Source organism: Podarcis tiliguerta (genome assembly GCF_965153285.1).
Source record: "Podarcis tiliguerta genome assembly, chromosome: 10".
NCBI lineage: Eukaryota > Metazoa > Chordata > Lepidosauria > Squamata > Lacertidae > Podarcis > Podarcis tiliguerta.
Genome location: NC_139543.1, coordinates 38261675 through 38278605, shown reverse-complemented (window position 1 = coordinate 38278605; position 16931 = coordinate 38261675). Strand labels below are relative to the sequence as shown.

The window sequence follows — 16931 nt, the reverse complement described above, 5'->3', positions numbered from 1 at the left end:
CCTAAATGCACCAGGGGGAAAGCTTGAATGCCAATGACTAGAACTGGACTAGTGTGAGAATTCAGAGAGAACATGACTGAAGAAATAAGGAAGACAGGAGAATAATGAAGGAACGAGATGTAAATAGCTGTTGCAAGCAAAGGAGATATAAATGGTTTTCTAATTTTCACTATTGCCTTTATGCGCACAATCACAACCAAGATTCCTAACAGATGCTTGCATGTCGATGTGTGTTATGGAAATTCCCAATGGTCAAGCACACTTGGATTAATTATTATGTCTTCTGTGACAGACTTGATAATCTAATCAACCCTTAGGCTTCCTTTAGGCAGATTCCACCCCGGCTTATGAGAAACCCTCCCCAAAACAGAAAAATAAAAGATGTTTCTTTTTGTAATGATAATTCCTCCTGCAAAGGTCCTAACTAATGTAAAACAGAAAAACAACAAGTACAGCTGAAAAATAGGAAGTTGTGGAGAGGAAATAAGGCTAGCTATCTAGCTAAAGGTGAGGAGGTTTGGTTCCCACAATGATCTATAGGGTTGGAGTGTCTTGAAAAAGAGTGATATGAAGCAGCTTCCTGGAAGTTAAAAAAAAATAAAAAATGGATCAGGGCAGTGATCTCCTGTGCAGAAAGCTGAACCAAGTAGGGACTGAGAGATGCCCACATAGGAAAAAATCTTCTCGGCTGGCATTAGCTTTAGCCCCAAGGGGTGATCTTTCTGAAGACAGGGCTGGACAGAATGGGGACTAATTGCTAATTAATTTAAGTACTGAGTCTTTACAGTCAATATATGTTTCCTGCTGCATGGTGACAAGGATGTCATAACTCTCAGACAAGTGACTGAGACATCCCTTGTGGATAAATATGATGATTTGCAGGAAATGTAAATGTAGGTTTAATTCAATTAATGGAAGAAGGTTCTTGCTGGAGGCAACCTCAACTTCTGTCCAGATATGGTAGACATTGAGAGGGAGGGGCTATTAAGGCTTGCATTTACATGATCCTTTATGCATTTTCTTAAGCACAGATAACTTTTCTGTACAGCAGCTACTATGGAGAGGATACAGTACTTGGAGGGAACTACTGGGACATCCCCCAGTACTTAGTTTGTACCACTATGACTTTATCCGATTCCTTGCAGTGACACTGCATTCATTTCTCAGAGCAAAGCGAAAGTAAACTCATATTTTCAGAGTGTGCACTAGGTTCCAGTTGAACAACTGGAGAGTTAAAGGTCCCCTTCCCCATGTCACAGTCCTAAACATGAAGGCCAAATCACATTACAGTGGATGCTCAAGGTTGCAAACGTGATCCGTGCGGGATGCACGTTCGCAACCCACAGCGTTCGCAACCCGCAGCGGCGCGTCTACGCACGCACGGGTTGTGATTTGGCGCTTCTGCGCATAGTGCGATTTAGCACTTCTGCGCATGCGCGACCTCTGAAACCCGGAAATAACCCGAAGCGTCTGTAACCTGAGGTATGACTATACAAACTTGTAGGACATAGAGAATTAACATTCTAATGGATGTTTGTATCTTTAGTGGATACTTGTATCTTCCCTTAACAGTATGCCCATGTGTGGCATTAACAAAGTTCTATTTTATTGTTTCTTGCTTTACAGGCATTGATCCTTGTTAACAACAAAATCAGCAAAATCGGCCCGGGAGCTTTTGCTCCACTCAAGAAACTGGAGAGACTTTACCTTTCCAAAAACAATTTGAAGGAACTTCCAGAAAACATGCCTAAAAGCTTGCAGGAGCTACGAGCACATGAAAATGAAATAAACAAACTAAGAAAAGCCGTCTTCAATGGACTAAGTAATATGATTGTCGTAGGTATGCATCGCTGCTTACAGATAGAGTCCATGATAAGATTTTATCAGATGAAAGATGGTAAAATTCAAAGTCAGTAGAATTTGACAGAATCCAGACTACGAAATTTCTTAATTTTATTATTGATGTAAACACTTCCGGGGGGGGGGGTGTAACAGTGGGTGGTTGAATGTGAAAAAGTGAAGTGTAATTTGGCGTAACAAGTGTTTTGGTTCATACTGAGTTTGCTAAAGTACTTTTCATGTTAGATCATGTGTTAGATAATAACCTTCCCCCTTTTTTCACTGGTAACAGTTGGGCATTATAAAGGAGGGTGTAACTGAGAGAAATCAAAAGGAAGAGTTGAAGTAAACATTTGCCTCATAGTGTTCAGCTAGGCTGTTAAAATCTCCAGCTTCCAATTTTTTATGGAATGAAATTTTCACAACATGCTGCAACCCAGAAAATATAATCAAGCAAAAGAAAACTCCTGTGAATTTACCAGCTGAATGTTATCACTTCTTATAAAGAACCTTTACAGAGGTATCACAACACTAAATGTGATTTTTGTTTTAAAAGTAAGGCTGGAATTATTTCGCAAAGTACAGTACAGCCAATTTAACACAATTAGAGAAGAATTAAGGAGGGAGGGGTATTAATCTGTTGGTTAAGACTTGTCAATGTTGTTTATTTTTAGAACTGGGTACCAATCCATTAAAAAGCTCAGGTGTAGAAAATGGATGCTTTCAAGGGATGAAGAGACTCTCTTACATCCGTATTTCAGATACCAATATAACAACTGTCCCTAAAGGTAAGCTCACTACTTGGGAAACTGAGGCTGCGTACAGCATCACTGCCAAAATATCATGAAGAACTTTATTTTATATTTTTATCTTAAATTGTGTAAATTGTAAAAAAATATTTAAAAATTGTTGAATGCAAATAATGCACCACATGCAGAATATTACTTTACTTTTAGAATACAGTAACAAAAGACACTCAAGTTTAAATGGAAAGTATATATCATACTTTTCTGTGTATATGCTCAACAACTCCAATCCTCCCCCAAAAAGCTCAACAACTTAGGGCCATCGTCCCCCAAAAAAGCTCCACAACTCTGGGTCATGGGTCATTTTCTTAAATTGGAGTCCCCAAAATTAGGGGGCGTCCTATACATGGGGCCGCATTATACATGGAAAAGTACACCATGTGGTATCAAATATGCATTTATCATTCACACTTAGGAGGGCAGACTTTCCCACAGAGCAGCAGAGAATAGTAATATAAAGTATGTATATACTTATGCTTTATTCAAACTTGTGAGATTAATTCCATCATTCTGCATGGTCAGCCTTTATTATATCCCATTTACATTCTGCTTTTAAGATTTAGGAATGATTTTAGGAATATGTGTACAATCACAAGCATGGGTGAACCACTGACCAACAGTACTGTTTCCCAAACTTGGGTCACCAGCTGTTTTTGGACTACAACTCCCATCATCGCTAGCTAGCAAGACCAGTGGTCAGGGATGATGGGAATTGTAGTCCAAAAACAGCTGGAAACCCAAGTTTGGGAAACACTGCTCTGCATATTGCATAGGCTGGACATGCAGAGGGACAGAGTCAATGCTGAACTGATTGGAGTAAATAAGGAATTTATTTTGTGTGAATTCCAGTGTGAACTGACCTGATCTCCTCCTCATGGACTGCAGATCATAATATAATTATCCTTCAGATTTTCTCTTCAACTTTTGCAGTTCTCGACTCAAAAACTGAACAAGATGCGTTACCATAATATATAATAATTAAATACATATTCATATATTAATTGGTGGCTTTTTTAAAAAATCACATAAACGTAGAAACAGGATGGAACACGTGCAATTGCAACATATTATAATGATAGCGATCCATCCATATCTTGTACCACTCTATCTTTCATTTATAAATCTCCAACTAATTAGCAGTCTGTCTATCTATCTGAAAACCACATTGTCACATTCTAGCAAGACCAAAAAAGAGAGTCTAAAAAGTAGCTATACAGAAAAGACCAAGCTTGATAAACAAGGCAGCTAGGACCTTCTTGGGCAGCGAGCAAGTTCAGATTCCTCCATAATGAACCTAGGGTTGCCATATTTCAAAAAGTAAAAACTAGGACACTCTGAAATCCTGGATGTATGGCAGCCCTAAATGAACCAGAAAGTGCACATTTACTTCTTCCCATATAAGCGAATGTCTGCAGTTTACTTCTAAGGGTGGAGGGAGGGTTGCACTTGGGAACTGTGCTATAGTAAAGGCCAAACATGCCTCATCACCCCTGAAATGACGTGGATGGGCTCACACCAACCACCGACTCCCACAGGAGCTTTGTGTGCAATGTGTTTTTGTATACAGTCTACCTTCCATGGGTCTTTACAACACGCGTTCTCCATCTTTTATTGCAGGTCTTCCCACATCTCTGACAGAACTTCACCTTGATGGCAACAAAATCAACAAAGTTGATGCAGACAGTCTAAAAGGACTAACCAATTTGGCTAAGTAATTATTATTTTATAAAAATGCCCAGCATTATGCAAAACTGGTAGCCTAAACCTTCCTCAACAGCCACAGCTCACTGCATCTGTTAACAAGTTTCAGGCTGTTTAGAGCTGGATCATTCCAAGCACTTTGGCAAGAAAAGAAGCCGTTACTGAAAATGTATTGAATTTTACATTAGCTAGTTTTCTAGCTTTAAATTGTTTCATCTTTCTGTGTTTAATAGTCTTCAAGGTAGGCTAAAAATATACTAAATGAACAATTTTCATATACTAATGTAGTTTGCCCTACCTTCATTGAGTAAATGTCTAATATGAGACTGGAATACATATTTCCTGGAGTTGTATACATGCTACCACAAAAACAAAGCTGTAAAGAACCAGTTCTTAAAAATTACATCTATATTGCTGGGTTCTCCCAATTTCCACAAATAAGCCTATTTTTTTATGCTGCACTACACAAAGCAACCTCCCACCTGCTTTGGCGTGCATTGATATTCTTGTTATACAGGTATCTCTAGCTGCAGTAGTATGTATAGAGATATTGCAATCTTATCTGGTACTAAAATCTAACTTTAAAATAATATGGTACTAAGTTAAACCACTGAGCCTAGGGCTTGCCACTCAGAAGGTCGGCAGTTTGAATCCCAGTAATGGGGTGAATTCCCGTTGCTCAGTCCCTGCTCCTGTCAACCTAGCAGTTCGAAAGCACATCAAAGTGCAAGTAGATAAATAGGTACTGCTCTAGCGGGAAGGTAAATGGCATTTCCATGCACTGCTCTGGTTTGCCAGAAGCGGCTTAGTCGTGATGGCCACATGACCTGGAAGCTGTACGCCGGCTCCCTTGACCAGTAAAGCGAAATGAGTGCCGCAACCCGAGAGTCGTCCGCAACTGGACCTAACGGTCAGGGGTCCCTTTACCTTTACCTTTACCCAGTTATTAATTTGATATATTGTGCACATAGTGATAATTATATGATGTGAAATTAGCTTCATAATAAGCCTATGTAGGCACAATACATGACTACAACTGACCATGTGCAACAGAATTAAATGTAACTATAGTACATGTTTTTTAGGATAGCAACTTGTGCACTATTTTCCTGTTTTTGTGGTATGGCTAGAGAATACAGATAATAACTTACAAGGTGTTTAATGTGCGATGAATCTACAGAAACAAATATCTATGAGAACAGTTATTTCACTACAGCTTGAACAATATTTTTCTCTTGCAGGCTTGGTCTCAGTTTCAATAACATTGCTAGCCTGGATAATGGCTCTCTAGCTAACGTGCCACATTTGAGAGAATTACATTTAGACCACAATGAGCTTGCCAAAGTACCTCCTGGGCTTGGAGAACACAAATATGTACAGGTAAAGTATACCATAAGACTGTGATATACAACATTTCTAATTATTGTATATCTCACAGGCAACATAGGACTGGCAGTAGTACCTACATCTAATAAAGATGTTGGAAAATCTAATAGTGAATGGAGGAAACGCAGTTTACTGCTCTAACTAATACATAAATGCTTAGCTGTAATATATAATTCTGATGAACTGCCTTTTTAATTATATGAAGTAATGGTGCATGTAGGGATGTAACAATTGGTCTGAATGTCATTATCCAACAACCTTTCTGAAAGTTATAGTAACCTTCCTGAACACAGGATAGTCTGCATCTGCTAGCTACCTGGGTCGGACACCACCTAGGAACCTGATGTTTGCTTTTGCACTTCCATCATAGGAATAAAAGCATATATAAATTAATAAATAACAGATAACATAAGACTAGTTTAATTACCAGGTGGACAAAAAACCATTTTCATTTATGTTTTTCCACCCACTTTGCTTAGCTACTGATCTTGTGATAATATCTGCATTACAAGGTATCTTATTTTCATTTGTTGTAAAACAATATCAATAGTCTTTTTGTAATCCAGTGGCTCCAGGGGGGAAAAGCAGAGACTGCAGCAGACAAGCAGAGATTGGCCACATTATTCTCAGTGTCACTCACTGTTCCACATGTGTAACAGAGAGCATTCCTCAACGGTGATAAATTGGGGTTGTTCAAGTCTACAGCCCTACTTTGGTGCTATTGTAATTGTGCTTAAACCATGGGTGCAGGGGGATGCTGTCCCCACTTCCCAATATCCTCATCTTCAACCGATCCATTGCTGACATTCCCGAAATGAGTGGGAAGGTCTGAAGAAAGTTTTTAAGCAGGTTTGGTTGAACACACTTAAAGTTTTCCTGCAATAACAACATCTGCATTATCAGTGTTCCCAGTCACAAAGAAGCTTCTAAGTGCGTGCAATCAAAGGAAAAGTTGGGAGAATGGGGCTGGGACATATGCCCCTCACAACCCAATTGTGTAAGCACAATAACTCCTGCATAGGACTTATATATGCTTTGGAAATGTATATAAGAGGATCAAAAGAGCTTCTGCCTTCTGGTCTTCCTGTAGTATCACAAGGATGGCAACAAATATATGGAGATGTCAACACAATGCAGGGACATAGCTTTTTTTTGCGGGAAATTCCCTTATTCCAGCACCGCTTCCCGCTGCTATCCTGGATTGTTAGATATCCCATAGACTGTCCCTGGGACAGGTAAGGCTGCTGATCCCTTATTTTCAAGAAGAAGAAGAAGAAGAAGAAGAGTTGGATTTGATATCCTGCCTTTCACTCCCTTTAAGGAGTCTCAAAGCGGCTAACATTCTCTTTTCCCTTCCTCCCCCACAATAAACACTCTGTGAGGTGAGTGGGGCTGAGAGACTTCAAAGAAGTGTGACTGGCCCAAGGTCACCCAGCAGCTGCATGTGGAGGAGCGGAGACGCAAACCCGGTTGCCCAGATTACGAGACTACCGCTCTTAACCACTACACCACACTGGCTGCTGATCCCTTATTTTCAAATCTGAAAGTTGACAGCTATGTGCAGGGAACTTTAGTGTGTTACCCGGTGGGCAGAGTGAAGTATTAATAATGCGTGAGAGCAAGTTTCTTCTACTCTGGTTACAGTGATTGCTCAAGGGATGATTTTTTAAAAGTGATTTTGGCTTAGTATGTGGAAATCCATGTAAGAAATGATGATAAATGACCCATGTTAGGTTTCTGCAACACAATAGCCTGTCTCACTTCTACAATGTTTCTACTTTCCAGGTGGTCTACCTTCACAACAATAAAATTGCTGCCGTTGGTCCCAATGATTTTTGTCCTCCTGGATACAACACCAAAAAGGCTTCTTATTCAGGAGTGAGTCTGTTTAGCAACCCTGTGCAGTACTGGGAAATCCAGCCATCCTCCTTCCGCTGTATCTATGAACGATCTGTAATACAACTTGGAAATTACAAATAGATGCACAAATGCATTTCTGCTAGAAATACCTGTTGCCTGTTAAAATGTTTGCTAACATTAAAGCCAAATACTGGAAACTTACCTGCAGAGTGGATATCATTATGTATGTAAAAAAAAGCAAAAACCTAATAGATCATTCCAAGACAAAATTGCTGAATTTACTATGTTTTACTTCCTTGCCAGCATGTGGTATATTTCTGTGGTCTCTATCGATTAGCTGAGTGCAACAGATTTCAGTATTCCACTGTGCATGAGATTTGAGGTAAATATTTGTCATGCTTTTCACAATTAGAAATTATATAGATGGTGGTATTTACAACAACACAAAGGGATTACTTGGAGGGAAAGAAAATGAAACTTCCAATATATATATATTATTCTTGGTGTGGGGCAGGAATAGTCAACTGAAGACTCAACCAAACTCCATAGGAATAAAGCCTGAATGTAGGTACCAGTGTGCTTACATAACATAAGCAATATTAAAATGTTGCTTTTGTTAGCATTCTTGGTTAAAATACTCTCTTTAATATATTCAAATTTTCATTTATAAATATCCTAAATATAATTTTACGCAAGATTAGGAAACATCTGCTGCACAAAGTACATGATTATTGTATCCCTGGATGCTGCTATTTCTGGACTACAACAGCTAACTTGTAGAGGAGCAATTTGTTTCTCCTTGCTCTCATTACCACTTCTCTGTGTCATAATCCACCAAACAATATACCCATATGATTTCCATTCATCTGAGCATCTGCAGTAACCCACTCAAGGGGATGTATGCAGTGAAACTGCAGGCATGTGTAAATTTAAGCAGGCATAAGCCCACAACGTTAATTCATTGCTCTTAAGTACAACAATGCACTTTCATCTTTTCACTGCATTTGAGTTTCAACAACCTTTTAAAATAGAATGTAGAGAGATATGCAGACTTCCTTTTCAGCAGTATCTAGAATTACATCTGAGAATATATAACTGGCCAGAACTTGATGAGCAGATTTAGAAGTCTTCTCTTTTAAAAGTCATCTGAAACCAAACCTTCTACATTTATCTCTATAACTGGCTTCAGTTAGTGGCGAGCATACCAAAATAAGGATGTATATTTCTGGGATCACTGTCTTCAAAGTTAACTATATATCTTTCCACATGTCAAAGAAAAGTTTGGATACCTCTTAATTGTCTAAAATACAATATTTTCAATGTATGTATGTTTTTATATTAAACAGTACTGGCAAACTCCAAAACCTTGTTGTGTGTTATATAGCCTCTCCTGTACAAAACAATGTCAGAATAGCTTCAGAAAACTAATAGCTATTATTAAAGCTGAGGAAAAACCAGCTGGCAAGAGACGGGAAAAGAAGAAGCACACCTGCAAGAGGTCAAAGTCCAAAAAGAGCGACACCGACGATGAGACAGGTAGCTCCACATCAGACTATGATAGCGACGCCTCCCTGGGATCCTATTGGGGCAAGGGGGAGGGGGTTTCAGGTCTCCCTGATTGGGCCATTGCTAGGCGGGCCAACTCTCACAGAAAAAAGTTTGGTGGCACTCTGGAATGGAAGGATGGGGCCCTGCTAAAAGATTCCCCAGCCTCCACTTATTCAACCTCCGATGTGATCCCTGGAGATCATCTCTCCCCCAAATTGCGTGCAAAAATTCTAAATGGAGAGTTTGTGGACATGTTTAAACTAGTCCCTCCGGTGGAGGAATTAGGGAGGGGTGAAAGGAGGCCCTCCCATGGCAAGAGGAAGAGTAAGTACCCCTCTGTGCCAAGAACTTTCGAAAATTGGCTCGATGGCTTTCAGGCCTTCATGGGAACCATAGTCGCCGCTTATCCCAAGAGGGCGGTCCATTTAATTGCTTATCTTTCGCACATCCGTACCGCTTATGCCCTCTCTGGGGAGGCCGCTGCGATAAGCTACGATAAAAAATTCCGTAGAAAGGCCTCTAGGATCCCTACTGCGCGCTGGGACCAGATTGAGAACGGTATTTGGTCAATTGCAGTGGGCCCATATGTCAAGGAGAGACAGGGCGACTCTTTGCGTGTTGCCAGGGCAGATCCCAGAAGGGACTTTAGGCGCAGGGTATGTTGGGAGTTTAATAAAGGTTCCTGTCAGCGGCCAGCATGCAAATACCCTCACGAGTGTGAGAGGTGCGCCGGAGCTCATCCTGCGACGACCTGTTTTAAAGGAGGGAAACAGCCCTTTCGTGGAGGCCGGGGGTTCCATCATACCAGTTCCAGGGGAGCCCCCGGATCCGGGAACAGAAGGTGAGGTGAGGTTGGAAATGGCTTTTTCCCCTATTAAGTTGACCCCCCTTCACGAGTTGCTAGCACAGTACCCCAACAAAACGGCAGCATCATATCTTTGGGAGGGTTTTTCGTTAGGGTTTCGCATTCCGGTTGTGGGCCACCTGTTGGCCAGGGACTCCCCTAATCAGAAATCAGTTAGGATGAATCCGGAAGTCGCAGAAAGGAAGATAGCCAAAGAGGTGTCCGCAGGCCGGGTTGCGGACCCCTTTGAAAAGCCTCCCATACCAAATCTTCACATATCCCCATTGGGTATTGTGCCAAAAAAGACCCCGGGGGAATTCCGCCTCATCCACAACCTGTCATATCCAAAAGGGGGATCAGTGAATGACGCCATTCCGCCGGAGTTTTGCACAGTAAAATACGCCACGTTCGACCAGGCGGTTAAGTTAATTAGGACTTTCGGCCAGGGAGCCCTTTTGGCAAAATGTGATATTGAATCGGCCTTCCGCCTCCTGCCGGTTCACCCCGAGGACTTCTGGTTGCTGGGTTTCAAATTCAGGGGTCAGTATTACGTAGATAGGGCCATGCCGATGGGCTGCTCAGTCGCCTGTTCGGCTTTCGAGTCCTTCAGTACCTTTCTGGATTGGGCTTTGAGGTTTAGGACAAATTCCACTGGGGTCACACATTATTTAGACGATTTTCTCTTTGTGGGCAGGCCCGGGTCTGGGGAGTGTGCTTCACTCCTTCAGGCATTTTCAGCCTTAGCGCAGGACTTGGGAGTACCCCTGGCGGCAGAAAAAACGGAGGGCCCGGCCACACGCCTCACATACCTCGGTATCGAGCTAGACACAGTCACCCAGTCATCTCGCTTACCTGAGGAAAAAATTGGCAACCTCAAGGAAATGATACAGTCCACCCTTACCCTCACAAAGATCACACTCAGGCAGATTCAGTCTCTTCTAGGCCATTTCAACTTTGCATGTAGGGTAGTATCCCCAGGGCGCCCCTTCTGCGCCCGGCTGGCTAGACTATCAGCAGGCCTTAAGTACCCGCATCACAGAGTCCGTCTCCCTAAGTCAATCAAGTCGGACTTGGAGGTGTGGGCTATGTTCTTGGAACACTACAATGGGGTCTCTTTGTGGCAGGACGTTACTAACCTTTCCTCAGACTTCCAGGTCCAATCCGACGCAGCAGGTTCTTTAGGCTTTGGAGTGTACTTCCGGGGTCGTTGGTGCGCTCAGCGTTGGCCGCAGAGCTGGCAAGGGACCGCCATCACTCGTGACCTTACTTTCCTCGAGTTCTTCCCTATAGCAGTAGCGGTTCACATCTGGACAGAGGAGTTCCGAAATCGCCGGGTGTGCTTCAGGTCTGACAATCAGGCAGTGGTAAAAATCTTGGCGAGGCAATCATCAAAATCAGCAAGGGTTTCTGCCCTCCTGCGATCTTTCGTCCTCCGGTGTCTTGAGTATAATATAGTCTTTTCAGCTAAATTTGTACCCGGGGTGGATAATAACATCGCTGATGCTTTGTCTCGATTTCAGATGTCCCGCTTCCGGTCGCTAGCACCTGGAGCACAACTGTTGCCCGAACCCTTTCCGGAGCACCTGTGGAGCGTTGGAGACGCAAAGTGATCAAGGGAGTATTAGCGTCTATCGCGCCTTCCACTCTTAGGTCCTACAAGAGGGCCTGGTGCGATTTCCTGGGCTTTAGGGTCAGGGTATCGGGGCAACCCGCCGGCGTGCCACCCACCACTGATGACGTATTAGAATACTTAGCACACCTGGACGACTTGGGGCGAGCTTCTAAAACCTTAAAAATACATACGGCCGCCATCAGTTTTTTCTCCAAAGCGACATTTGCCTCCGACCCTTGCTGTGACTTCCTAGTTCGTAGAGCAATAGAGGGATGGGGTAGATCTCAACCATCCAGAGCGGCAGGCCGCAAACCAATTTCATATGGGCTGCTCAGCCAGATACGGGAAAAGCTAAGGTCAATTTGCAGGTCCAAGTTTGAGGCCAGACTCTTTTCGGCTGCCTTCGCCATCGCCTTTTTCGGCGCCCTCCGGGTAGGCGAGGTGGTGGCCGAGGCGGCGGAAAATGGCGCTATGCGCGGGCTCCTGATGGAGGATGTCCACTTGTCCGAAGCGGGCATGACCGTCCGGATCCGCCAGTCTAAGACGGATCAGGCCGGTAGGGGGGTCCTAATAAAACTCACAGCTTCAGCGGAGCCTGGGCCATGCCCGGTTAAGGATACTAGACGATTCCTCCGCCTGCGCCCTCCCGGTCCGGGTCCACTGCTGGTCCATGAGGACGGGTCTCCTCTGTTGAGGCACCAGTTCACTAGGGTGCTTCGCAAGGCCATTGACGCGTGCGGTTTACCATCACAGGATTACGCGGCGCACTCATTTAGGATCGGTGCCGCCACGACAGCCGCGTGCTTGGGGCTGCCTGCTGATAGAATTAAGGAATTGGGCCGCTGGAAGTCTAACGCTTATAAGTCTTACATACGCTAATTTGGGCCTATTTCTTCTCCCTGCTTACCCTTTTTCTCTCTCCTTCATTTTCGTAGTGGCTTTCACGAAGACCGTGTGGATTTGTGGCCACAGTATTGTTCACTGGGCCCACAAGAGAGCCGTCAGCCGGGGCCTCACCGTCAACCTGGGCTTGCACCCAGGAGTACGTGTATATTGGTACGCCAGAAGAGGCATGCTCTGGCAGGAACTTATGCCCTTGCTGAGGGCGAAGGTGGCAGCATTCGGCCCCCCAGACATTATGATCATTCAGTTGGGCGAGAATGATCTTGTGAACAGAAAAAGCGTGGACTTATCTTGGGCCATAAGGACTGATATCGATGAAATTGCGGCTTTGTGCCCCGGAACGACGTTGTTTTGGTCATCCCTCCTGAAAAGATCTGTTTGGCGCGGTGCGCAGAATTGTATGGCCATTGAAAGATCCAGAAAAGTTCTGAACCGGGCCGTGTCCCGCTGGGTGCGCTTCTTGTATGGCCAAGTTATCAGTCATGACCGCATCCGGATAGGCGATGGCGCCTTATACCGGGATGACGGGGTTCACCTAACGGACAAGGGGAATGACTTATGGTTGGACAGCGTAATCAGGAATGTTAGGGATTGGTTACGGCTATGAGGGTATTGGCGGCGAGCCTTTTCGGCTCGGGTGGCGGTTAGGCATTGGATTTGGGTGTTATGCTGTGTGGGAAGGCTAGGTGTGGCCATCGCCTACGCCTTCGATTTGGGTATTCCGTTAAAGGAATCCGGCGGTCGTGTATTCTGTCCGATGCCTGCTTGGCTGGAGGCCATGGCACGACCCCGGTGACATCAGGGGTGAGCCTATAGTTGGATAGGCATCAACTGGCTCTGTCTACCCCCCTGATGATTCAACCCCTCTGCTGTGGTCATCCAATGCCTAAGCCAATACCTTTTGCATTGCAGTAACCAATAAAGTTGTGGCCTTTTCCTTGCCCATAAACCTTATACCACGCGTCCTTGTGTGTTTATTTCCACCTCACGGGGGTCGGGGGTCCTCGAACCACAAAGACTCTCCTCCCAGAGGGAGGGGAGTGGTTGTGGACGGGAGCTCCGACCCGCCCACGCAGGGGCGGGAGCCCCTGCCTCCTCCAACTCACCTGGCCGGCGCCACACGCCCAGGAGGCGGCTCCCACCTGGAGCCGCCCACAAGGGGGCGGGCTGAACCCGGAATATATGCTGGCGCCGGCCCCCTCCTCACCCTCTTTCTTCACAGCCGCTTCGAGAGTCACCCACCCTCCACTCCCTCTAGCTCAGGGCTCAGGTTTCTTCTGGCCTTGCTATGGACCTTAGGTTGGTCGCCCGGTTGTCTGGGGGCCTGGTAGGAGTTTTTCCTGTTGGCATTAGGCCTATGGGTTTTTTCGCCTACCTCGTAGCAACCGTCACAACTTTTGTGGTATTGGTGGGTAGGTTAGGCATTGGATTTGGGTGTTATGCTGTGTGGGAAGGCTAGGTGTGGCCATCGCCTACGCCTTCGATTTGGGTATTCCGTTAAAGGAATCCGGCGGTCGTGTATTCTGTCCGATGCCTGCTTGGCTGGAGGCCATGGCACGACCCCGGTGACATCAGGGGTGAGCCTATAGTTGGATAGGCATCAACTGGCTCTGTCTACCCCCCTGATGATTCAACCCCTCTGCTGTGGTCATCCAATGCCTAAGCCAATACCTTTTGCATTGCAGTAACCAATAAAGTTGTGGCCTTTTCCTTGCCCATAAACCTTATACCACGCGTCCTTGTGTGTTTATTTCCACCTCACGGGGGTCGGGGGTCCTCGAACCACAACTAATAGCTATTATTAAAAGCAACAGTTAAAGTTAACATGGGTTATCTTAATTGTTTTTACACATATCTTTTCAAATACACATGAATATATTTTTTCTGAAGAGAAAATCTTAAGAAAAAATGTTCACCTCTAGTTATTAATAAGATACTAAAACACATTTGGAGAAGAAAAGAGGAATTCACCTTTATGAGAGGAGTAAAAAAATGGCAGGGTTATGTTTCCATAAACTATTTTTTCTTTTTATCATATTAACCACAGTTTGGCCATATGAGAAGGTTTTGCATTTAAGAGGTAAGAGATTTTCCTTGATTTCCATTATCCCCCTCATAAAAGTAAAATAGTATTTCAGTATGGTATATAATACAATTGAAAACTTTACAAATAAATAAATAAAGCTGAAAGGATATCCAAAATATATCTCTTCGCTAAGGCTCCTGCTAGAAAGTTGAGAAGAGTCTCAGCCCTTCTAGTGAAACATTCAACATGTTGACAACAACTGTGAATTTATTTAATATTTTGCACCAACCACCCAAAAACTCACCCTGTGGCCACCCTCCTATCATCCCTGCTCTTGGCTTCCCTGATAAAAATGCTTTAGATACCTTAGGGAATTTACTGAGCTAATGGAGCATACAGATTATCTGTACAGAGCTATACAGAGCTTACCAGATAAATGTTTTGGGACATCAGTTGAGGGTAAAACAAGATGAGTCAACAGAAAACTCTTCTTTTGGTATAAAGCAACAGAGGTGGCGAGATGGGGAAAATAATCATTTCCCTTGGGATATTTTCTCAATGAAGATTGGTACCTCAGACTTCTATTCACCTTATTAGAAAACAGGCCAAGAATAGGATAGCAGTATACTGTACTTGTTTCACGTTGTTACCAACTACCGGTATTCTTGTGGAACAGATTGCACAACAAGAATCAGCTGCTGCCTCTGCTAGTGCAACTGCTGTGTAGGATTCTGTTGTTGTGTACCTTTAAACTCTGTCAGAGAATGTTGGATCTTACTACCACAGATTTGGTGTGTTTAAAAGGGTATTAGACAAATACATGGAAGAGAAGGTTATCAATGGCTACTAGCCATGCTGGTTTCAAATTCATGGGCTCCGAGCTTCCGATCACCAGTTGCTGGGAATGAGTGTTGTTCCACTAATATCATGAAGGCGGCTATTCCAGAAAGTAACAAATAAACTCTTAACTCCTCAAAATTTCTTCAGTTTCTATTATACCAAATGAAATTTTGACTTTTTACACTAGAATAATTAATATAATTGTGGAAATTGGTTGTTTTTGTTTGAAGTTGTAATTTAGGTGCAGTATTCAAATCCACAATACTATGATTTTTTAAAAAAAAAAAAAAAAAGCATTAAGGTGTGTGGGGGAGAACAGCAGAACAGTCACCTGGTAGTTCTGTGGGAACAGCAAAAAGTTGAGATCCTTGAGGGGGTAAAGGGTTTTCTCAGATAATTTTGAAAAAATGGAGGGTTGACATATCCCTTCCTACCTGGAGTACAATAGGTAAAGGTAAAGGACCCCTGGAAGGTTACATCCAGTCAAAGATGACTATGGGGTGCATGCTCATCTTGCTTTTCATACTAAGGGAGCTGGTGTTTGTCCACAGACAGCTTTCCGGGTCATGTGGCCAGCATAACTAAACCACTAATGGCACATGGAGGACCGTGGTGAGTACCAGAGTGCACAGAAACAGGCAGCAGTACCTATTTATCTACTTGCACTGTGCTTTCAAACTGATAGATTGGCAGAAGCTGGGACAAAGCAATGGGAGCTCACCCCATTGCGGGGATTCGAATTGCCAACCTTCCAATCGGCAAGCCCAAGAGGCTCAGTGGTTTAAACCAAAGTGCCACCCGCGTCCCTACCCGGAGTATACTGATATAAAGCAACATGCCAAAATCTAATGTAATTCATGCAAATTTAGCAACTGCTTTTTAAAAGGAAAGGAAAAGAAAACAATTTTCTAGAAGAAATGCAATCAGATCTTGAGTTAGCAGAAAAAGTTGATGAAAACAGAAAGAAATATAAACATAGACACAAAGCATGTTTAACTGTTAAAATAATGTAACAAGGTCTGAACAGTAATGGTGAATGGAAATCTAGGTAAGGCTTAGAGTTGGGAGTTTTGGGGAAACAGGTGGGATATGGGTAAGCTAAAGGTAAAGGGACCCCGGACCATTAGGTCCAGTCACGGATGACTCTGGGGTTGTGGTGCTCATCTCACTTTATTGGCCGAGGGAGCCGGCGTACAGCTTCCGGGTCATGTGGCCAGCATGACTAAGCCGCTTCTGGCGAACCAGAGCAGCGCACGGAAACACCGTTTACCTTCCGCTGGAGCAGTACCTATTTATCTACTTGCACTTTGATGTGCTTTCGAACTGCTAGGTTGGCAGGAGCAAGGACCGAGCAACAGGAGCTCACCCCGTCACGGGGATTCGAACCGCCGACCTTCTGATCGGCAAGTCCTAGGTTCTGTGGTTTAACCCACAGCGCCACCCGTGTCCCATGGGTAAGGTAGAACTGAGGATATCCAAGTGTGTGTGTGTGTGTGTGAGTGAGTGAGAGAGAGAAAGAGAGATGGAAATAATAAAAAAAACAAACAAATTAGGCCATAGGATGAG

At 43.8% G+C, this 16931-nt stretch overlaps 1 protein-coding gene and 1 long non-coding RNA gene across 8 annotated transcripts in view; one reads left to right on the top strand and one right to left on the bottom strand.

The window, feature by feature from the left end:
• The window catches only part of DCN (decorin), a 28899-nt gene extending 19943 nt beyond the window's left edge, over positions 1 to 8956 (top strand). The window contains exons 4-8 of the mRNA XM_083400995.1: positions 1627 to 1840; positions 2514 to 2627; positions 4263 to 4356; positions 5588 to 5726; positions 7518 to 8956. Of these exons, the coding sequence (XP_083257121.1) occupies positions 1627 to 1840; positions 2514 to 2627; positions 4263 to 4356; positions 5588 to 5726; positions 7518 to 7712 (756 nt within the window). The 3' untranslated portion in view covers positions 7713 to 8956. The remainder of the gene's footprint in view (positions 1 to 1626; positions 1841 to 2513; positions 2628 to 4262; positions 4357 to 5587; positions 5727 to 7517) is intronic.
• The window catches only part of LOC310658706, a 202552-nt gene that overhangs the window by 146364 nt on the left and 39257 nt on the right, over positions 1 to 16931 (bottom strand). The gene's annotated exons all lie outside the window — the stretch shown is intronic.